This window comes from Phalacrocorax carbo, chromosome 1 (assembly GCF_963921805.1).
Source record: "Phalacrocorax carbo chromosome 1, bPhaCar2.1, whole genome shotgun sequence".
NCBI lineage: Eukaryota > Metazoa > Chordata > Aves > Suliformes > Phalacrocoracidae > Phalacrocorax > Phalacrocorax carbo.
In genome coordinates this window covers 89,204,470-89,226,469 of record NC_087513.1, presented here as the reverse complement: position 1 = coordinate 89,226,469, position 22,000 = coordinate 89,204,470, and the positions used below count along the sequence as shown (strand labels likewise).

General features: G+C 49.0%; 2 protein-coding genes and 1 long non-coding RNA gene across 3 annotated transcripts in view; 1 reads left to right on the top strand and 2 right to left on the bottom strand.

Annotated features, from left to right (window-relative positions):
• Nucleotides 1-9,807, top strand: part of VANGL1 (VANGL planar cell polarity protein 1) — a 46,063-nt gene extending 36,256 nt beyond the window's left edge. The window contains exons 7-8 of the mRNA XM_064466044.1: nt 1,975-2,209; nt 3,413-9,807. Of these exons, the coding sequence (XP_064322114.1) occupies nt 1,975-2,209; nt 3,413-3,673 (496 nt within the window). The 3' untranslated portion in view covers nt 3,674-9,807. The remainder of the gene's footprint in view (nt 1-1,974; nt 2,210-3,412) is intronic.
• Nucleotides 1-22,000, bottom strand: part of LOC135315794 (uncharacterized) — a 212,058-nt gene that overhangs the window by 109,373 nt on the left and 80,685 nt on the right. The window lies entirely within an intron of this gene.
• The window catches only part of CASQ2 (calsequestrin 2), a 33,755-nt gene continuing 29,917 nt past the window's right edge, over nt 18,163-22,000 (bottom strand). Inside the window, exon 11 of the mRNA XM_009504718.2 lies at nt 18,163-20,275. Coding sequence (XP_009503013.1) covers nt 20,078-20,275 — 198 coding nt within the window. The 3' untranslated portion in view covers nt 18,163-20,077. The remainder of the gene's footprint in view (nt 20,276-22,000) is intronic.

Genomic DNA, 22,000 nt, shown 5'->3' with positions numbered 1-22,000 from the left:
GAGCTCTGAGGTTCAGTCGCATGGGGCTTGCTGAGCCTGATCGGGGCAGGACAGACTTGTGATTAAGGGCTGGGGGTTAGCTGTAAATCTGTCACAGCAAAGAAGCGTATGAAACCCAGATGCACAAGGGACGGTGACAGCTTGCAACTGGAATTATCTGAAGAACATGCAAAAAGCAGAGCTTGTGTTTGTTATGCCAGATAAGCTAATGCGGTGTCATGAATTAGGGAACCAGCCCAGTACTTGACAAATCTGTAGTTACTTGCTGTAGGAAATCCAATTATTTCCCCCATGCCTAAGCTTGTCGTCTCAGCTCAAGTAATCCAGGGAAAGGATTGGCGGAGCACTTGGTGTTGCCTGTTCATGGGCGAGGATAGTATTTGTGTTTGCAGGCTCCTAAAAGGGGCAGTTTGCCCTTTTCAATGAGCTGGGAAGGAAAGGCGTAACCAGAACTGGTTGCATTTTATTTTGGAACATAGGTATGTTTTCTGCCAGTCCGATATAGGCTGCAGAGTTGGTGCTTTGTGGAGGTGACTCAAGATAGTGCCTCTGTGTGCTCTGGAGCCTAACTGCAGTTCATAGTTAACATAACTAACAGTTTGAGGGAAGCTGCTTATGGACAGGAACCCCTGAACTGAGCTGTATTTGGAAGGAATGTGCCATAACTGGAAGGAGCTGGCTTGTTTTGTGTTTTCTTTTGGCAGTTTCTATTTTATTGGGAAAGTGCTGGCACGATGTGTCATCGTCCTGTTCCCCACCCCCGCCCCCAGCCTGCTTTGGTCTGACCTGTGCTCCATAGCTGCTGTCTTTTGGGCTCTCTTCCAGCCTCGGAGCAATAGGAACTTAAACTTCCCTTTCCATGCAGTGTAGCATCCCAGCTCGGGCACATCTCCCTTGCTTGCTGAGTTTGATTAGAACAGCTGTTTAGTCAGAGGAAAATCATCAGTCACTAGAAGATCAGGCCAGATGTTTCAAAGGAGGATGGTCAGAGATGCAACAGAAAGACGTAAGGAGGTTAGAAACTCATTTCCACCCCCTGCTTCCCCCAAGTCAAATTAAACAAAATGGGCAAGGGTCAGGGCTTCTTGTGCTGTTCCTTGTATATAGTCCGAATGCGGTAGGCTATACTTCTGCTTGTCATGAGGCAGCTTCCCCTTGTTTTAAGATGCTTTGGGTATTGAGGGCAGTGTGGACAGTTGTTGATGACTTGCGTGGAAATCTAGTGTGAAACAAGTCACTAACTGCAGTGTAGCCCCTCACTTGTTACTTAGTACTGGGCTAACTTGCAAGTGTCGTATGGCACGTTTGCCTTTTTATGGTGTGGTCTTGAGGTTTGCTGATCTGCGCCAGCACAGGAATAGTTTGCAGGGGATGTCTCTAGCTGTAGTGTAAGAAGTGAAGATGAGAGCCCCGTCAGTGTTCAGTGGAGGGGTGCAGAACAATCATTCGGCAGCACAAGGTCTGTACCCAGTTGATGTAAATCGGAGCCGATGGCAGCTTGTGAGCACAGAGTGTCACGGAGCAGTCTGTGTCCTGGGTCATGCTAGTTTATAGCCAGCCCGTTCCTGACCACTTGCCCACCCTTACGCTTCATGCTGCGGTCCTGTGCGCTGGAACCGCCGTTTTCAAAGACATGCATTAAATGCAAGGGCAGCTGTGTCGTGTTTGAGTCATGTAGCTGATGTTTATGCTGTGTTGGCAGAACCTAGTACGGCACTCAGGCGTTTAAAGTCTTAATCCTGGTTTATGACCCTCAGTTGCTGGATGGCTTGGGCAAGGAAAGAAAAGCTGCTGTCTACCCCTCGGACTGTTAGCAGAGAAGATTTTATGTAAATTGTCTGATGGCAGGCAGTGAGTCAGTGGCAGAGATGGGAATAGGAGCTTGTAAATCTTGACTCCTAGGCTCTGCCTTAACCACAGACCCATCCTACCTCTCTTGTTGTGACTCTTGATGTCCTGGTTTTCCTTCCGCAGGCTTGTGGTTGCAGTAGAGGAGGCTTTCACTCACATAAAACGCCTCCAGGCAGAGGAACAACAGAAAGCTCCAGGAGAGATGATGGACCCCCGAGAAGCAGCCCAGGCAATCTTCCCCTCCATGGCAAGAGCTCTGCAGAAGTACCTTCGCACCACCCGCCAGCAACAGTACCACAGCATGGAGAGCATCTTGCAACACTTGTCGTTCTGCATCACCAATAACATGACGCCAAAGGTAACGCTTTCTCTAACGTTGGTGCAGGAAGGAGGGAGAAAGGGATAACACATCTGTGCGTGCAGAACAGAAAATTGTCAGGGGAGGTGAGTGGAGGTTTTCATAGTTGCTGTCTGTGCTACGATCAGTGCACTGTAGGTTTCATCAGATCTTAAAGGGAAGTAATGCTTCCTCTACAGCATCGTCTGTGTCTCTATCTGAAAGTGCCTGTAAGATAATTGTTCTCATATCCAGTTCAGCAAAGGGAGTACCAAAGAAGTGTCTGAGACAGTGGCCTTGAGTCACAGGGTATTCTCCCAGCTGGCTCGTGGTAGCTGGTTGGTTTTTTTTCATTGTTTGGTTGGGTTTTGGCTTTGTGGTTTTTGTTTGTTTTGTTTTGTTTGTTTGGGGTTTTTTTGTCCCTTCTGCAGTGCTGCATTTTGGACTGCTTCTAATTATCACCTAAATCCCTGTCTCTGACAGTGTTTCTAATTCATGGGCTGCTTGGTCAAATGTCAGTTAGCTGCTTCACACCCTGACTGACTGTTGATTTGCAGGCACAGGGAGGGACTGAATGATGAGGGAAACGGGTCACGTACAGGGCATTTACCCAGGATTTACTACACTAAGAGCAGAAATGCTGTCAAGAGATGGGGCTTAGCACCCTCTCACTGGGATCCACCTGGGACCTCACCCAGATATGCAAGGGGGAGTTCTGCTGCCATTGAGATTGCCAAGACAACTTTAAAACACAAGTGACATCAAATGGCGTTCCCTGTTCTGCTTTCAGTTTTGCAGCCTCAGCCAGGTTACAAACATGGAAACCTTTGCTTTCCACCTTAGCTTGGCCTGAAGAAGGGAGGGGCAGCTATCCCACCTGCCTGTCTGGGACTGCAATTTTGGGATAGGGTTATGGGGCTGGCAGGGGAGAAATGACCTCTACTCTATTGAACTGCTGCTGGATGGCAGTGCTGACAGAGTCGGGGCTATAACTTTGCAGGCTTGCTGGGATGGACTGAAAGAGAATCGCCTGGTGGTTGTGTCTGCTCCTGGGGTCTGAAAAGCTGGGAGGGACTGGGGAGAGGATGTCTCCTGAAGCGCGGAAGCTGAAGCCATTTTCAGCATGGCAAGCCTGTGCTCGCAGAGCTGTAGCTAGGGATGGGAAGAGAGCTTCGACAGAGCACATTGCAGGGCCAGCCCTAATGTGTGTCCCTCTCTTGGCAGGCATTCCTGGAGCGTTACCTTAACCCAGGCCCAACCCTGCAGTATGACAGGGATCGCTGGTTCTCCAAGCAATGGACACTTGTCAGCGAGGAAGCGGTCACAAGCGGGTTACAAGATGGCACTGTTTTTGTCCTCAAGTGCTTGGACTTCAGCCTTGTTGTTAATGTGAAGAAAATCCCCTTCATCAAACTCTCGGAAGAGTTCATAGACCCTAAATCTCATAAATTTGTCCTCCGCTTACAGTCTGAGACTTCAGTCTAAGGAATTTTTAGGGTGGGTTGTTTGGGGACTTTTTTTTTCAATATTGTGCTTTTGGGTTTAATTTCCCCAATGCTGACTGAAGCTGGCAGATGATGGACCAGTAATATTTGACCATCTGCACTTTATTTGGAAAGGGGAGGGGGGAGTTGGGATATCTTATCTAGAAAGAAATATCTTAAGAGGCGACAGGGTGATTTGGCTCGGTTAGCTCAGCCTTGGAGACAGAACAGACTTTTTTTTTTTCCCCTCCCTCTCCCCACCCCTCTTCCAGGCATACTGTAAATCTCACGCTCTCTTTCTCTGCACGATTGCAACGTTGGTATTTTTGCTGGAGCGTTGCCTTATGCCAGTGCACGTGCCTGCGCTTTTGTGTCTCTGCTTTTGCTACCTGTAGCTGTTTCTGAGACTGCGTTGCTCACCTCTCCACTCTAGAAACCTGCTTGCACAGGGCTGGGGGAAGGAGGCGGTTGCAGTCCCTTTTCACTCTGGGAGGAGAGGGTATCAAAGGGTGGGTGTGAGAGGGCTGCTTCTGTGAACCACCTAGTCTGGACACTGAAGACTTACTCTTTTCCTCTTCTCCATGTGCCCTCTTCTCTCGGTGCTGGACCTGTATGAGCATAGTGGGATGCTTTTGCTCTCTGTCTCTGAAGTTGCTTATCTTGAACTGGATCTGCCCATCTTGCAGCTCTTTGGTGGTTGGTTTGTGTTTTTTTGGATTGGTTGGGATTTTTTTGTTTGGTTTGGTTTTGTGTTTTTTTTTTTCCTTTGACCATTGCTTCTTAGGGAAACTGTTCTGTGTGATACAGCTCCCTGTTATCTCTCACCTCCTTCCTTCTCTCCTGCTTGCCTGCATCTGTGTCAGGCACACCCAAGGGTCCCCATTTCTGTCCCTTCTGTCTGGCTTTCCAAATGTGTTTGTCCAGCCATGGTCCCCTCAGGGTCTGCCTTACCGCCACTTCCTTTTGCACCTGCAAGGGCTGCGTATTTGCACTGGGACAGGGCAGGCAAGTAGTTGACGACTCCTCAGATAAATCACGGACCCTCCCTGTGTCTGACAGCCTCTTTGAGGGGAAGGGGGGTGCAGGCAGGAATGTGCCCTCCCTCTCCAGCCGACTTCAGGTGCACCTGGAGGAAAGATGGGCAAAAGTGCTTCCCTCCTTGAGGAGAGGATCCAGGGAAGGGCTGACCTCTGCCACATGCACTTGCTTTGGAGAACTGCTGTGCCCTGGAAACACTGCAGTGTGTCCTTCCCCACTGTACGCCTTCAGCTATAGCTAAGAAATACCAAACTATGTCTGAATGTTGAAAATCTGCCTGCCTTTCTTGGCCTTTCTGAACTGCAAGAGTTTCTGCTCAATGTTGGGATCTGCTCCTGTGAGAGATGTGTAGCTCTTAAACTGCAGTTTGGTTTGTAAGGCTGCCTTTGCCCATCAGCACAGCTTTCGTCTGTGGCTTTTGTCACGTGAGACTTACGGAGTTTTGAAAGGTTTGCTTTTATCAATAAGCCTAAACTGGTGTCGGAAGCCTGATTACCAGCACAGGGTGTCGTGTGATTCTAGAGTCAGCTCTGAAGCTGGCAGTGACCTGCCTTCAGTCAAGTCCCTCCAAGGCCCCCCCAGCTCTGTGGCGTTGGATTTGCATGTGTGAACACAAACGCTCGATTCATTCTGCCCAGTCTTTTGCCGTGCAAATATCTCTATCAGGCAGGAGCTGACCTGCCCTCCATACGGATGTCTTAATATGGAGAGCCCCAGTTCAGCAAGGTCTGTAAGCCAGTGCCTTTCACTGCCAGGGTGCATCATCATCCTAGGGGGCCTGTGACAACCCTTCCCATCCCCTTTGGCCTTCCCCGGGCCTCCCCTGGGCTCCTTCACCAGCTCGTGGGGCTGCCTCCCGCTCCCACCAGTGCGAGATGGCCCAGCTGAAGTGGGTCTCTGCCAGTCCTGCATGGCATGGCTCATGCGGACTGCCCAGTGCCTATCACGAGCCGGTGGCAGGGAGCAGATGCCTTAAGCAGGAGGGTCCAGCCTCTTCCAGCTTCGGCAGCAATGAAGCTGCGTGGTCAGCAGCACCTGCAGGTAGTCCTCTTGGGATCAAGGAAGCATCCTGCTAAGTGAGGGTCCGAAGGGGTGATTCCCCATCCAAGTGATACTTACAGTCTCCTGCACCTTTCCTACAAGTGCACGGTAGTCACCTGTATCCTGTCTTCTCCATGTAACGTGCCAGACATGGTTGCGGAGAAACCAGATGGTGCAGTACATGATGGGATCAAGCCCATGTCCCTTAGAAGATAGGAAGTAGGTAGAGTTTTCCCTTCTCTAAAGTCAGTGTTTGGGTTTCTTTCTAGGTCAGGCTTTCTGGTAGTCTGTGTGGGGACTGCTTTATTGACTGTGGCCTTCACAATATTTTATTTTGAAAAAACCCGATTTTTTTATTCCCTCCTTAAAAAAAAAAATTAAAGGGAGTGTGTAGTATCTCACACTTGGCTCTCCTAAAGATGAGCATATCTGGTTTTTATGATGTGCATAACCAGCAAGGTGGGAAAGACGGAGTAGCTTGGGAGACTATGGAGCACTTATGCCTGTGTGGAGACTACTGCCTGTGGCTGAATTGGCTCATTTCTGTGAAGCCAGAACAAGAACCACCTTGCCAGAGGCTTGGGTGTGCCATGTGCGTGAGAGCACCTTGTCTCAGGCTCCTCTGCAAAACTTTCTTACTTTCCCAGGATTTCCTTCCCCTTTCCTTTTCCCTCCCCCGCAAAGGGGATTGTCTGACAGTATCTGCTCAGGAAACTCATGTCTTAATTGCATTAAATCCTTGAACACATGGAGAAACAGACGGAAGGAGCGCATGTTTGCTCTGGGTCTGCTTCCTCATCTGTGTGCTGTGGTTCAGCGCCGCCTTTTCTGCCTGCTGCCTGAAAGGACACTGTCAACAGGGACCAACTCCTGCATTAAATGCTCTTCCGTGTGTCAGCAGCGTGAGTGCTTTGCCTGATGAAATCTGAAGGAGAGGACTTGGCCTCGTAAATGGTCTCTTTACAGATGTAACCTGCTATGGGGTGAGGACAGAATAAAAGGGGAATCGGGACTCCTGAGTATTCCCTGTTGTGGTTTCTTAGTGGCATTTTGTTTTTCAGGGTCTCTTGTTTCCCCTCTCTGTGCAGAATCAGGGGACCACTGTCATACCTACCTCAGTGGGGTGCTGTGAGGCTAAACTGAACTTGTCATCAAGTGCTTTGAGATCCACAGGTGGATCTGTGGCATCAGTAGGAATTCAGACTCTGTAAGAATACTGAGTGGTGAGAGCAGACTCTTTTTTTAAACTCTGTGTATAGCCAGGTAATGAGTAAGATTCGAGTCACAGGGAATGAAACTGATCCTGCAGTCCTTCTTGCAGGGCTTGCCAAAAGCTGAGCATAGATAAGGCTAGTATGGTTTGCCAGCCAAGCGCAGGCTGTTTTTCTCCAAATGCCTCTCCTGTCCTGCGTTGCCTCCTTGCACATATTCTCCCTTCTCTCTCCCAGCCTGGATGCTAGTACTGTGGCTGGGAATTGGTTGGGTTTTTTTTTAATTCAAGTAGTTTATAAGACAACCCTGTTCGTGGTGAAGTGGACAATGTTCCTTGCACTGGACATGCTTCACTGAAGGCCGAACCATTTGATAGGGTGCTGTGTTGCCCCACTCCTCTCTACGATGTTGGTGTTCTTCCTGTGACTCTCATGTATGCTGCTCAGATACTTTAAGGGCTTTGGTTTTGCCTTCAGGCTTGTTACAGCCTAAATCCAAAACTGTGCTGAGATCTTCCAAAACCAGATGCAGCTAAGACTTCCAGCTGTTCTGGAGCAGATGGAAGTGGCTATGGGTTTCCACAAAGGCTGGCTTTCTCTTTCGTGGCTAAAGAGTGAAAGATTCAGATTTGTTGCAGCTTCTAGGAGTGCAGGGGCAGATACTAGACCCCTAATACCCTGTCGGTCCTGTAACTAGGCTTGGGCAAAGGTTGTCAGCGCATCTGTTAGCCTCTCATTGCCATGTGGCTGCAGCCATTCTTATATAGGCTCTGTGGGGCTGCCCCAGGTCTCAGACTCCTTTCCCACTCTCAGAAGCGTAAGCATCTTACAACTCCCCTCCATGGCATACCAGTCCCTCACCAAGCCCCTGTGGTCAGCTTGGGGAGGTGGGAGGGCTGCTTGCACCTACCGGTTTTCACTCTGCAGAGGGGAGACGTTGCCACCTGCACACCCCTGTAGGCAGCAGGGCAGCCGGGGTGGGATGCACTGTGCACGGAAGGGTGGCGTGATGCAGCTCGCAGAGAAAGGTCAGCTCCTGCCTCTAGGGTTGTCCTGGGTGTCTTCAAGAGCAATCCTGAAGGGGAATGTTGAAGAGAGGGGCAGACCTGATTTCAGCCTCTGCCAGCTATTCCTCTGCCTCTAAAAATTTTTCCTGCCAGCAAATTCAGTCATTACACATCAGGCTCTCGTCCTCCCCTCCCTGTGTTTTTCCCAAAATTCCCTAGTGAGGCAGAACAAGTATCCACTGGGATGGGAGGTGCTGGGGCTGCAGCTTGGAGCTTGGGGGCAGCTCATGATAAGGCACAGCTTTGGGGGAGGCCTGAACAAATGCCAGCCCTCATGGAGCCTCTCAACCTTTTCCTTTGGGATGGGGATCTCCACGCAAAGCCTCAGGAACTGGCTGTTGCCAAGTATGCCAGAAGCTGCAGGGAAGCAGTTTCTGAAGCTGGCCCTGCATAAGTAGCTTTTAAAAGTTTTGAGATGTGCTTGTTTCCAACACTTGCTACTCAAGAAACTAGAAGGATCCATACTGTGCTAAACGTGGAAACCTATTCAAGCCAGTTTCATCTTGCTTACCAAAGCTAGTAAATCTGCCTGTTTCAAAGGTAGAACAAAAGTCTTGCAGTCTTCTGCAAAAATACTGTAGTCTGGTCCCAGACTCTGCTATTAAGTTGCGCTCAGTTCTGCCCTGCTGTATGAGAGCTGTTCACGAGATGTGTGTGCAGATGTCTGGTTTTTCATTCAGCTTGTGTGTTTGTGTGCTTTTTCCCTTATAGGTGTGTGCATTATACATGTATAAAGCCTCAAGCCGGGCTTGGTGGTTCAGTGTTTAAACTGTGTTAAGAAGGAAGCGCTCTTGGGATCAAGCTGTTGGTTTTTGTTTTTGTTTTTTTAATTTAACTTCCCCCAAAACCCCAAATTTCTGTTCTCCTAAAGGAGGTGGCTTTGGGCCATGAAGCCTCCTACAGGAATGTGCATCCTGCTGCGTATTCAGGCTGCTGCCTCTGATAGATGATGACCAAAAGTTGCCATTCCTGACAGCTGCTCTGTGACTGGTGCGGATCGCTTTGCGATACTCCCGAGCCAGGTCCCCGCAGCGCCAGCAGTACAGCTGGTGTTATCTGCCTCTCTGCATCCCTCCAAGAGACTGCATTTTTATCCCTGCGACATACCGAAGCCCTGTGGGCAGCAGGCAGCCAGCCCTGCCCTATGTGTGCTCTGCCCAGAGAGGGATCCTTCCCTCTGGCTGCTTCCTGGCCACCTCTCACCAGCGCTACCGATGCTTGGGGGCATCTCCTGCGTGCAATGGGGGGGATGCTGTGGCTCGCTCGCTACCTGCACAGATGTAACTGTGAAGGAATCTTACACTCTTCTGTGCCTGTTTCTTCAATTCAGCATTATCGTGTCTTGGGGAAGGGTGTGGGAGCGAATGCCCTTCCCTCTCCCTCTTTTGATCACTGTGTAATACTCTTTTTCTACACAAACTCTGTATAGTAAGGTGGGTTTTGCCAAGGTTTTCTAATTAATAGACACTAACCAGCATTTCTTTCTCTTTCTGGGTTTTTTTTTTTCCCCCCCTCCTCTTTGCACATGTGACTTTAACTGCAATGGTACATGGTCTCTCTGTTCTTTTCTGATCGTGAACTTAAGTAAGCAAATTCCTGGTGTCCGTGACATTAATGCACTGTGGGTCTAGCCTAGTAAATTGTTCTGTTCCAAGCTGGGTTCTCTTAAGTTATAGCTGGATGGGGTTTTGTTGTTTTTAAACTGAAACATAAAACCGTTTTACACTTTGCATATTTTGTACAGTAAAATTCTGGAAATAAACTGAAACCAGATTCGATTGTCCCACTCCTTCCTCTTATCCTTTCAGACAAAAGAAAAAGGAAAGCTTTTCTGGCCTTCAAGCATTCCTTAGCTGTGGCTGGGAGGGGCCCCACAAGCATGTGGTTTAACCTTTTTGAGGCCGTCTTCTTGTCACCCTCGTTCTAGACCTTTCTGATCTGCCCTGCCACAGTAAAATGTAAACTCATTTATCACTCCTGAAGAAAGACTGGTAGGTGACTGCTTTGAACACCTGAAATATCAAATGATGGGGAGCAAATGCAGTGGGGGGAGGGGGGCACAACTGGAGTGGGAACAGGTTTTTCTGCCTCCTGTCTTCTCTCCTAGTTTGCACACGAATTATGAAGGTTTTGAAGTGCAGGACTTATTGCTGAGTTCCTTATTTGGACCTGGCAGGGAGGAGGAGTGGCAAGAGGAAGAAAAGCCAGTGCTCCTTGTTTGTGTGGATGCGAGCCTGTGCTCTGCTAAAACAACGTGCGGGGATCTCGCCTCAACAGCACCTATGGGTGCGGCTCTCCCAGCCTCCAGTTTCCATCACCAGCAATCCGAGAGCTCGCAAAGACCAAACGGCCGTGCCTAAGGAAACGTGGGAGCAGCCTTCTTACCTATACAGTCTTTGGTACCTGCTCTTCAGGAAAGCCCCTTTTAACGGGAAGTACCTGGCCTCACAGCTGTGCCCTGCCCAGCAGATCTCCTCGGTGCCTTTGACGGCTGGAAAAATCCACAGGATGCTGCTGTGCAGTGAAAAAATAGAATGCGGCAGTGGTGGAGATAAGCAGCACATGTATAAATGCGGGTGGAGGGAAACATCCAAATGGGTAATTCTCTGCTTGGGGGGAGCTGGATGTATTTAGGCTACAGAGCGCTGAACTAAAGGCCAGGAGGAAGCAGGAAGGGTGGGATGGGGGTGGGATGGGTCCTGCCTCCTGCCCTCCCTTGATCTCTCAGCTTTCGATCAGTCCCCCTCATCCTGCGGGTGCTTTGGCCATGCCCAGCCCTGGGCTGTTCGCAGTGCAGCTCCTGGAGCTGAGCAGGGAAAGGAAATAATGCTGCTACCGCCCTGCAGAGCCAGTGATGGGTGTGCAGCCATTGCTGGTCCCTTCCTGCCCCTCAGAGGAAGATCCGACTTGACGGACCGGAGCTGTGTAGGTAAATGCACTGTGGGAGCCGGCCGCAGGTGTGCCATGGGAAGGTGTAAGAAGCAGGCATTTGGCACAAACAAGACAGTCTGCTCGTCAGCCTTGTCCTAGGCTCTTAGCCTTGAGAGTTGTGTCTTTACATACAAGTTCAGCGTGCTCTGTTTCATCTGTGGCTTATTGCTGATACCGAATCAACACCTGATTGCTGCCGTTCGTGGCACTTCCTCTCCTGCCGTGGGCTGTGGAAACTGATGGAAGGAACAGGCTTTGCTAGAGGGACCAGTTCCCTTTGGCCTTCACCCAGAGCTCAGCTCTCTGAATCATAAGGGGTTGTGGTGCGTGGCTCAGCAGAAATTAGAGCTGAGGGTGCTGTTCCAGTTTAGCCAATTTTTTCACTGAGTTTGCAGGGGTCTTTGAGGTAGGAGGGAGCCTCAGGTGTAATGCTGGGTTAAGTATTACTGACCCAAACCTCTGACAGAAAGGGGATGGAAGCTTTCACTGGTGAGCAGCACTTGGAGGGGCCTGGCGTGCTGAACAAGAGATAAGCACCTTCTGCCTGAGGGAGACACCAGACTGGGGTCACTTGGGAAGGAGTTGACTGTCCTGCAGGGTCCTTCCTGGCCGTGAGGATGTAAGGCTGTAGCTGCCCTGAGACAGCACAGCAACAACCACTGAGGTAGCGCATTTGGTGGCTGAAGTGTACCTAAGATCAACTGACCCCAGTAGGTGATGGGACCAAGCCTCATAGTTATGGACTGCCAGAAAACATCAGCTCTGGGGAATTCAGTGGGGAGGTATAGGGCAAAGGGGTTGCACGCAGTCAGGGTATAACAAATGGGTTATCCAAGGGCTTTGTCACCTTAGGCAACTGGCTCCAGGGCCTTGCGTGAAGCACTAACAACACCTCACTGTACAATATTGTTATCTAAATTAATAGTTCAATGAAGCATCTGTCTATAGAAGTGGGCAGGGCTTCAAACCCCAAAACAGCTACTCCTGGTACTAGGTACTGGCGCTGCTGTTCCAGCCCCACTTCTGAAGTCCCAGGAGGTACAGGTTGGGATTGAACTCGAGGGCTCCAGGGAGAGTGTGTGCAGCCGGCTGGGGGGCCCTGGAGCTCAGGGCAGGTGGGGTGGGCGCGAGGGGAAGGGGACCTCTCATCAGGAGGTGGTGCCTCACAACAGCAGGCAGGAAGGGAAGGCGTGCTGGGAGTTGGCCAAGCGGAGCGCTTTGATTTGTCTTTCAACACAACTCCTGAGTTTATGTTGGACTGGAAAGGTGATGGGCTTAGGTTACAGTCTTTTCCGGTACTGAAAGATAATCCACAGGGGCAGAGGTGTCTGTTCCCTTTTCATGTGTGTATCCATGCACTGCTGGGTCAGGAGGTGCTGAGAGAGGAGGGAGCGCTGAGCATAACATGTCTGCAGATGTAGGTAGGGATGGGGTAGCGGGGTGACTGCATATGTGTAAATCACTATCTGCGAACAAGGTTAACAGAGTTGCTTTGAAATGCTGTAGCAGGTTTTACAGCCCTGCTGTGAGCATGGATTATGCTGACATGTTGCTAGTAAAATGGAGACTACCTCAAGCGGGAAGAAAGCTGTTTTCCTGTTTCTCCCCATCTCCCTGTCCCCCTCTGTAATGAACCTGGCAAAGGTTTGGGTTTGGGGTTGTTTTGGTTTTTTCCCCACTGACTACTGCTTATACAGTGGTCTGTGACCAGGTTGGGGGCCACTGCAAGACTGCCAGCCTACTCCAAAGCCCTGAGCTGATCTTTTTTCCCCCAAAATCTGGGGAGCTGAATGGGATGAAGACGGCCATTTCTGTATGGGACCTGGGGCTTGCCCTGGTTCCAGCTCAGGTAATGCAAATAACCTGGGGATGCCAAGGGCCCTCATGCAGCAATATTGCTGCTTGCTGGCCTCCCAAAGCCTGTAGGTCCTGCCTGCGGCAGGAGCAGAACAGTTGTTTGCTGGTGGGGCCACAGCCAAGACGAAGGGAACAAGCAGTCTTTGGCTCCGTGTGGGCAGTGCTGAATACAATTTAGAAGAGGAAGAAGGGAGATAACTTTTACCTTGTGGATGTGCATTTGGGATAGCTCAGTGCATCCACCTGGCTTATGTATCAAAATATGGAGGAAGTAGCAGAGCCTCAAGAGAGACAGTAAGGCAAGGAGGAGGCAATGTGAAGTCAGTGGAAGAGACCTGGGAGAGCAGGGTGTGGTTTTTCCCTCCAGCACCCTTGGAAACATGAAGGTACAAAGATTTTTAAAAACAGAGACACCACAAATTGCTCTAGGCATGAAGCTACTCTGTAAACTGAAACATTTTAAGTCTCTTCCAAAGGCAAAAACCGGGCTTCCAAATGCTTAGACATCTACAGTCTTGGTTGGCTTCTTTTTTTTTTTTTCTTTCTTATTACTTGAAAAGGTACCATGAATTAAAAGTGCATGCATGAAGAGGAGGGAGTGCTTGATAAAACACATTTGATTCAGCCCCTCTAGAGGTTTTAAGAGACACTTAGAACTCTTTAGCTCTTTGGGCCTCTCTTCAGTGCAAGTCAGATGCTGTGGGCATGCTTTAAAAGAGGGAACAAGAAGGAGCTGATTATATCTGGGCCACAGATGTGAAACAGATCTGCAAACCTTTTAGCTTCTATTTTGTAAAAGCTCATTCTTGAATACTCATAATACCAGATCTTACAGCTGATTATAATTTTGCTTTGTAAGTGGCTGGGAGAAACTGGTTTAGTAATTCAGTAACTAGGCTGTGGGAAGCTGTGCAAATTCCTTCAGTGATTTCATTTTGCAGGGACCAAAATGTCCTTCAAACATTTAGTTACTTCTGTCATTCAACAGCGACTTTCTTTGTCACTAGCAGGAGCAGGGCTTTGACGTGTTGGATTGAATATTAAAGCAAAAAAATTCTAACACAAGGCAAATTTCAGGGCTGCTTTCTGGTCGATCATCATTTTATTTTTACCTGTGTTACTGAGAGAGGGACCTGATTCAGGCTGGTCTTCCTCCAAATCCAAAAGCAGAGGATGAGGTTGCTCGTGGCTATTTAAGTCATTTGCCACCCACGACCGAAGGAGGACTCAGTCAGGACAACTACTGGTCTTCTTGGGCAGGTAGTTGGCTTTCAGCTGCTGTTGAAGTATAGAATAACCCTTCCAGCAAACTCAGTTAATTTAACCCCCGAGGCTTATTTCTCATGTGTGAAGACCCACCACTTGTCTTCTGCTCAGGCAGTGTAGTGGTGTGATTGCCGGTGGTCTCTTCCCGCAGCAGCAGCCAGGACAGCCCAACCTCTTCCCATGCAGCTGGGGCTTGGTCGATGGTTCCCCATCTGGATTTTGGGACAATATGAAAAAATACCCACCCAAAAAAAAACCCTGGTATTTCCACAGTGCCCAGGCTGGTGAAACAGCTTCACCTTGAGTGTGTACCACCTGTCCCTCTCAAAAGGAAAGCCAGTCTCAGGCTTGTCTGGTCGGCTTTCTCCTCAAGAAGGAAATGTCCCTCCCTGCATCACAGCCATGGCTCATGGCAGGGTGGGCCACCACAGCCGGTTCCTGACAGCATTGGGAGGGAGGCTGCTGTTTCCCTGGGCTGGGGATGAGCTCAAGCAGCAGGGGCAGGGAAGGGCCTTATCCTTAAGTGACCCTCGATATACCATATGCTGTAGGGGTGGGTTGAGAAGAAGAGGAAGATAGGTTAGATAGAAATGGAGAGAGCAAAAAAACTAGGGGAGCCAGTGAAGATCAGAAGAGTAATAAGTCAAGAGGGATGAAAAGAAGGTGAAAAAGCTGTGTTTTCTTCTTGTCGTCCGTATTATTAGGGACAATACCAGAAGTCCTTTTGAGTTCTTTGCTGATGCTCAACAAGAGAAGGTGTGAGGGGGGGAGCGGAAAGGGGGGGTGAGGCACCGGAAGGATCTTTGCTTCCATCCCAAAAGCTGCTTGTAATCTGACTCCAGAAATGGGTCTTCAAGCTGCAAGGAAGCTATGTAGCTTCCCTCCCCCCCCCCGCCCCGCCCCAAGCCCTTTAAATAGTTTAGCACCTTTTAAACCTGGCAGGGAGCATTCTGGGAGCAGGGCCAAGAGGACTGGCCCTGCCCTGGACCCTGCCCCATGGTCCACATCATCATTAGACATCATCTTCTGCCAAACAGGTGTGAGAGCCATCCCACCGCTGTCCCCAGGGGGTACTGACTGCTGGAGGGCTGCTTTGCCCCGGTGTCGGTGGTATGAGGGAATGGGGCAAAGGCAGGGGATGCTGTAGCACAGTGGGTGCTGCACAGTCTTGGGTCCCAGCTAGGACACAGTCCTCCTGCCACATCCTTGTTACTGAGGTTAATCACCTTCCTGCTGTGCTCTGCTGCTTCCAGTTTCTAGCAGATGGCATTGCACTGCACAGAATAGACCTACCTGGGGTGTAAAAATAGCCAGGAGGCAGCTTGCTTTGCCCCGGAGGGCCTCGGTGCTTGTCGCCTGTTGAACCGTTCTTGCTTTTCAGTCCCCCAAGTCCAAGTATCAGTGGGAAACTGCCTGTGTGTGGGGTTTCCCCAAAGCCAAAGCTTTGATGGGACAGAGAGGAATCCAGATGTAATCTTGGCCTGTTTTCACAGCACTGCAAGTCAGTGGCAGCTGGGAAGTGATATGTTCCTGTCTAATTAATTATTTCTCTGGGAATAAAAGGCAATGTTTTTTGTTTGGTCTCGGTAATGAATCAATCATTTTTGAGGTATGATGTGTGGACAGACATGGAGAAACAGCCGGTGTCCTCGGCTGTGCATACATGTTGACATCTGGCTGAGCAGCTCTGTTCTGGGATGGGAAGCAGACGAGATCTCTGGTTTCACTATGGGGCCACTCTTCTCCCAAGGGCAGCACGAGACTCTCACCACTCTTCAGAAACATCACAAAAGCTGCTGACCCTGAAAATATGGAGTAATCTGTCACTTCCAGCGTGCCTTCCTTGTCCTCTCCTTCTGGAGCTGTTTCCCAAAGGCTTGACGTTAGCTCAGAGCAGTTTCTGGTTCACGGAGCCGCTCCATCAGTGTCCTTGCATCCGCTGCAAAGGCAAAAGCTTTCTCCTCTGTGCTTCTGTATGATAGCTGCAGTTTATGGCTCTTGATGGGTTTCCCTCTCCCTTGATTGTTGCCTATGAACAGCATGGTGTGGGCCTGTGGTACAGCACACTGAACAAACCCCTCTTCTGCAGCCCCTGGCCCTGTGTCTGGGACTGGGAGGAGGTGGCGTATGAATTCATGTTCTTGCCATGTATTGCTTGTAAGGGGGGTCCTCACCATTATTGAGGGGGGGTAAGGCTAGGTTTTTTGGGGTACTTTGAAGTGACTGATCCACTTGAAGCACTCGCAGTTAGATGAGGGCAACGTATGATTCCTGGTCTGTCTTTATGTGTATTAAGACCCATTTAATATGAATGTCTAACTAATACTTTGGAGAAAAATAACTATTTGCTGAGAGAGGGACAGTCTTAACAGACTCGCCTGGAGAAACACTCAGTGCTGCCCATGTGCACTTTTTTTTTTTAAATAAAGATGTGTTTTTGCTGGTTCCTCATCTGAATGCATTGCCCTTTTGCTTTTGAGTGTGTAGCTGGCAGGACTAGGATGACTTTGCTCCTCAGGGTTGCCTGTGCCTTTCACGTGCCAGTTGTGCCTACTTCTGACAGAGGACCCCAAGAGCACCTGTGCATGGGGTCCTGTGCGTGATACCACCACATGCTGGTATCTTACCTGTCCCTGCAAGGAAGACACTCAAATTCAAGCTGCCGTCTTCTTCACAAGGGGTATTACCTCGTCCAGTGGTTTGGTCACTATGAACTCGGGGCAGATGAGGTGTTATGGGTGAATGGGAGAGGCTTTGCTGCCTGCTCTTCTTCATTGCTGCAATCCTTCCTCTGCCGCAATGTTTTTGTAACTTTTTATGTGCTTATCCCATAAGCTGAAGATAAAAAGTTCCCATCTGTGGGCAAAGACAACTATGAAAACCGTAATGGATGATGAAGGAAGAGTGAAAGGGTTGCCCCATCAGGGACTGCGCTGGCACCATGGAGTGGCACCCATAGGGTTAGCCTTTTCTCTCATAACTGAAGGGAAACTTTCCGTAAGCTACTGACACCAGCTCCAGTATGAGCTCAGCCTCACTGGCCTCTGTATAAGCCTAAGCACTTTTACCCCAGAGCTCTGTTGCTTGATGCAGTGAAATATGTACATGCCTGTGAAACACCTGTGCACTTGAACATGTCTGTAGTGCCATGTGCAGTGTCTGCCTGTGTAAGCTGTGCCTCTCAGAGCACCTAGAGAGGGGCACATTAGAATTGATAAGCACCCACAGCTGGAGAAGAGGTACATGGAGAGTACCCAGGCAACTGGGATGTCCAGAGCCTGTGCCAGCTGGGAAAGGCAGTAGAGCATCTTTTCATTTATTCTTCATGTTTATGGAAGCTCATGGCACTCTGCAGTGGCTGACCTTGAGCTGCAGGGCTTGGGCAGGCTGTTACCTTATGCAGGGTGAAACTGTGTGTGTTTTACTCCTGGGAACAGCCCCAAGGTAAAGATAAACAAGTACTTTGTTGAGGTGAGTAACATAAGCAGTTTGTCCCGTAATCACAGACAAGGAGACTACTAAACTGCTAGTTTTGCCTGTTCTTACTCCTTACCGATGTGCATCAGTGAGACCTTGAGTCCTGCTTGCTCCCTCTCTTGCTGAGCCAGAGTCTTCCAGCAAATCTCTCAAGGAAACAGCTAAAAGGAAAGAGCAGAAGGGGAGTGCTGGGCACCGCGCTGGCCAGGAGAGAGGGATGTGTGGAGGAGGGGACCCTCCAGGCTGAGAGCACTCTGCATTTCAAGCTTTCTGAAAGTCTCCACCAGGTCCTCTGGGATGGGGCCAAGCTGTTCATAACCCCAGTGTGACCAGGTGGATGGTGTCCCCAAACTCACTTGTTTCAAGTCTTCCAGGCAGTGCTTACCCATCATAAAGAAGCAAGAAAGGGCAAGCATATAAAAGACAATAGCTGTCCTAGGGGTTTTGCTGTCCTGCCGATTCTTCTAAAGAGCTATGCCTGAAAAGCACGGGTTGTGTTTGATGTTCAGTGAGGAGCTAACGTGGCCTACAGTCATATACTGTATAAGCACAGTATTCCTTCATATACATAGAGATAGATAGCTATCCACCTGCGTATTTTTCCTGTGGGCACTTTCCACCAAGGGGATATGGCACACGTAGGAATATATCAGTACTTCAGCTTTTTTATACCAGTAGTTTCAAATTTCTATTTCAGCTAATGTAGAGAGAGAGAGAGAGAGTGTGTCAAAGAAACTGATCAACAGGCAGGAAAAAAATTATATAAAATCTTGCTTTGCAGTTCATCTGATAAAGGAAATATATAGTGTGTAAACCTTGTTCCTCATCAGGCTGATTCGCATTTGTATAATGAGCTCTGTTTCTCCTCTCACTGTTATTTCCCCTAACATTGCTCACCTCTGATGTAAGCCAGTATAAGAAAGGACAGAACAACATTTTTTCATCTGTAGCAAGAGAGGACGTGTGTACCCTACCTATGCTAACAAGTCTGAATGACCGGAGAATGTATTTATAAATGTATTTATAAAGATAAACCTATCTCCAAACTCTCCATTCATTGCACTATTGTCAAACCTAATAAGCTAAGACAATTGAAAACTGCCGGCATGGGAAAGCAGGGAGACCTAACACTGTCGCAGTGACCTGCACATGGATGGTGCTGCACTTGCCAGGACTGATTTGCTGACCCTTTGCTTTGTGAGTGACCTCCCCTTGACTGCGACCCGGCGCCCTGAGCTCCTTCTCAGTCTGCAGTCAAAAGAGGCTTCTTGCAGGCTACCATGGGACATCAGAGTCCCTAAGCAGGGAGTAACTGTGCAGCTGAATACTTAAAAGCCAAACAGCTTGAATCCTTTCACTGCTCATTGCCCAACTCTCATTATCCAGCATCTAATATGGTTGGACGGATGTGTTCCCTCCCAGCATCTTGGTCATGGGAAAAGATGCTATGTCGGCTTTGGATTAAAAGTCAGCTAAAGCTGGAAGGTCATGGGGAATAGGAGGGCTTCAGGGTGGGCCCCTGTGAATGTTTCCACTGGCAGAAGTATGCTGTCTATCTCATGTGCACCACCTTCAGTCCCGCTGAGGTTCACCTGAAAGGCAAGGTAGGCTCAGCGCAGACCTGGCTGCAGATGTTTGGTACTGGCCCGCAGTCTGCTCTGGTGTTTCCTTGGGGTTAGGACCAACAATTTGGCTCAGTGCCGTGATCTTCAGCCTCAGGAGCTTGGGCTCAGACTTGGATCAGCCTTTCCAGCAGGTCAGGAACTTGCAAGCTTTTTATGTCCCGTATCAGCCCACCTGCACTTACCCTATCTTTGGCCTGAGCTTTCAAGAAGAAAGAGGTTCAGACAGGGACTGTGGTGTTTGGTTATGCATTGTGCTGCCAGACAAGAATATCCTGTCCTTATATAGGATCACTGAAAACTTAAATAGCATCACTAAAACCTTCCTCCCCTCCCAAAGCATTTTGCTGCTCCTAGCATGTTAATGAGTAGCTACAGACTCCCGGAGCAGAACTGGCAGGATTGAGTGGTCTTGGCAGAGTAGCTGCCAAGGGCATTGTGTTTAATAAAAGGACTAAACTTTATAGTGGCTTTCCCTATGTCTTGAAGTGAGATTTGGTCTGTGGATGTTAAGTGCTGGGCTGATGAGCATGGAAAATACAAACTGGCTCCCTGTGTCCCTCTGGCAGTGAGCAGGCAGGTACTTCCCTCCTGCCCTGGGGCACAGGGGGCAGATTCCCTGCAGATTCCTGTTGGCCTTACTAAGGAGGCATGATTTACAGCGGTGCTGGGTGCCTGCAGGCGCCGCCCACCGCAAGGGCAGTCCCGGTGGCTCAGCACCACTGAGAATCAGGCCGGGGGGGTCCCGGCAAGGGCAGGGTCAGGGGGAGCAGGGCATGGGGGAAAGAGGAACAGCGGTGCTTGCTGACGCTCAAGCACAGGCCTTCTGATGGAGGGACCTGCCGCAGGGAGGAGGCCTTTCAGCCCCCACAAGTCAAACTGCACAGAGTCATAGTTAGTCATCATCGTCATCGTCGTCGTCGTCATCGTCGTCGTCGTCATCATCGTCGTCATCATCATCGTCGTCGTCATCGTCGTCATCATCATCTTCGGTATTTATCTTCCCAGAAAGCACATCCTCTATCCAGTCCTCCAGTTCCTCGGCTGTGGGCAGGTCATCGTCATCTCTGATCTCCATCCAGATGCTGTCAGCCTGTGGGGAGAGGTGATGGGGGATTAGTCTCCTATTCTGCAGAGGTGCTGTGAGGTTATCTCATTCAGCGTTTGATATTGCAGAAGCAAGTGCTTTCCATATATCAGAAGATAACTATTGGCTTTTGCAGATGTGCCCCACTTCTTTCCCTGCCTGTGGTACCTAATTCTCTTTGTTGTATGGCTTGCTAAAAAGTCAGGCAAATTCTGCTCAGGGAAAGCTGTTTCTCCCTTACAATATTTTCCTCCTGAAACACCAAAACTGTATTAAAAGGAAGAGTCACGGAGAGGCATGTAGCTCTTGCTTCATGCAAATGATCTTGTCCCTGACCTCAGGACTGTTTGTGCAGCAAAAAGTGACACCTTTAAAATGAGAGGACTCCAACAGGAGCTGGCACATTGCACCTAGAGAAGATGCTGTGCAAATAGAGCAGCAATATTTTGTAGCACGTCATAGCCCTAGTCCTGAGCCATTACGATGCGACAGGCCAGTGGGGGCAACTGGTAGCTCTGGTGTTTGTATTGGCAGGTTTTTAGAGAAGCGATGGGGTCACAGGGGTTATGTCCACCAAAGCCAACAGCAGTGTTTATTTTTACACTGTTGTGTAAGCCCTACTTTGTCCTTGTGTAACTTGGCTGAATGCAGTGATGTAACACTGAAATAACAAAATGAGCTCAGTGTTTGTTTTAGATATCACCCGCCAACCTAGAACTTTCTTAAATCTCTCTCTTGAGGAATAAAAAATAGGCTTACGAGGAATGAAATAAAAACTGCAAATACTATAATCAACAACCTGAAACATTTACTTTATCAAAGCTAGATAATGCGTGAGTTTTTACAGGTCTCTGAGTGACTGTTGGATAATAAGGCATATGTTCCTGCCTAATACTGCTTTCTATATGATTCTCTTGTCACTGACAATCCTACTTCCATGAATTTTCATTGATAGCTGTTTAATGTAGCTTTGATGTGACTTAAACACAGCCAGCTGTAGTAAATATAATGAAGAGAGGTACTGTGGGCTAGTAATAGGGGCAAAAGGCTGAAAGTCTTGGGCTGTATTTCTGGCTCGTCTGTTCATTTCTTTCATGATTTTAGGTGACAGATGCTAACTTTTGTCTCTCCCTTAACAATTCTTCTAACAAGCCTTAACCCACTGGGTCCCCACTCGCTAGGTGTCTGGCAGACGCTGCTCTATTACAGGTAAAGTACCGCTCACATCTAGCCAGCGCCACATTTATTCTGTAACCCCCAAACCAGCCTATGTTCTTCCCTCTCATTCCTCTCAATGGGACAGGCAAGATCCAGGGTCTCCACTTTCTTCATAACGCCATCACTTTGCTTTCCCTACCACATCTCCTGTCTTATGGTCTTGCAGCACTTGTTGTACCAGGAGACACAATCATCTAGTACTCCCTTGCTGTCCCTCTTTTTCTGGGGAGGTACAGGAGACATAATGTAGGGGCTAGGAGCAAGGTTGTTGGTGGAGCCAGGATCAGTGCCCAGGCCTGGACAGTTGTCCCAACACTAAGTCCCTCTTGTCTCTCTTCTAATGAAACACCAGGTTCCCATACATCTGAAACATCAAACACAAAGTCAAGCACCAAATTACAAACACTTCTGCAGTGGAGAGATTTCTGCTTCCAGAGACACTCACATACCCACACAGGTTCATTTTAAAGAGATTAAAACACCCAGTACTTAATCATCAAAAATAAACTAAGC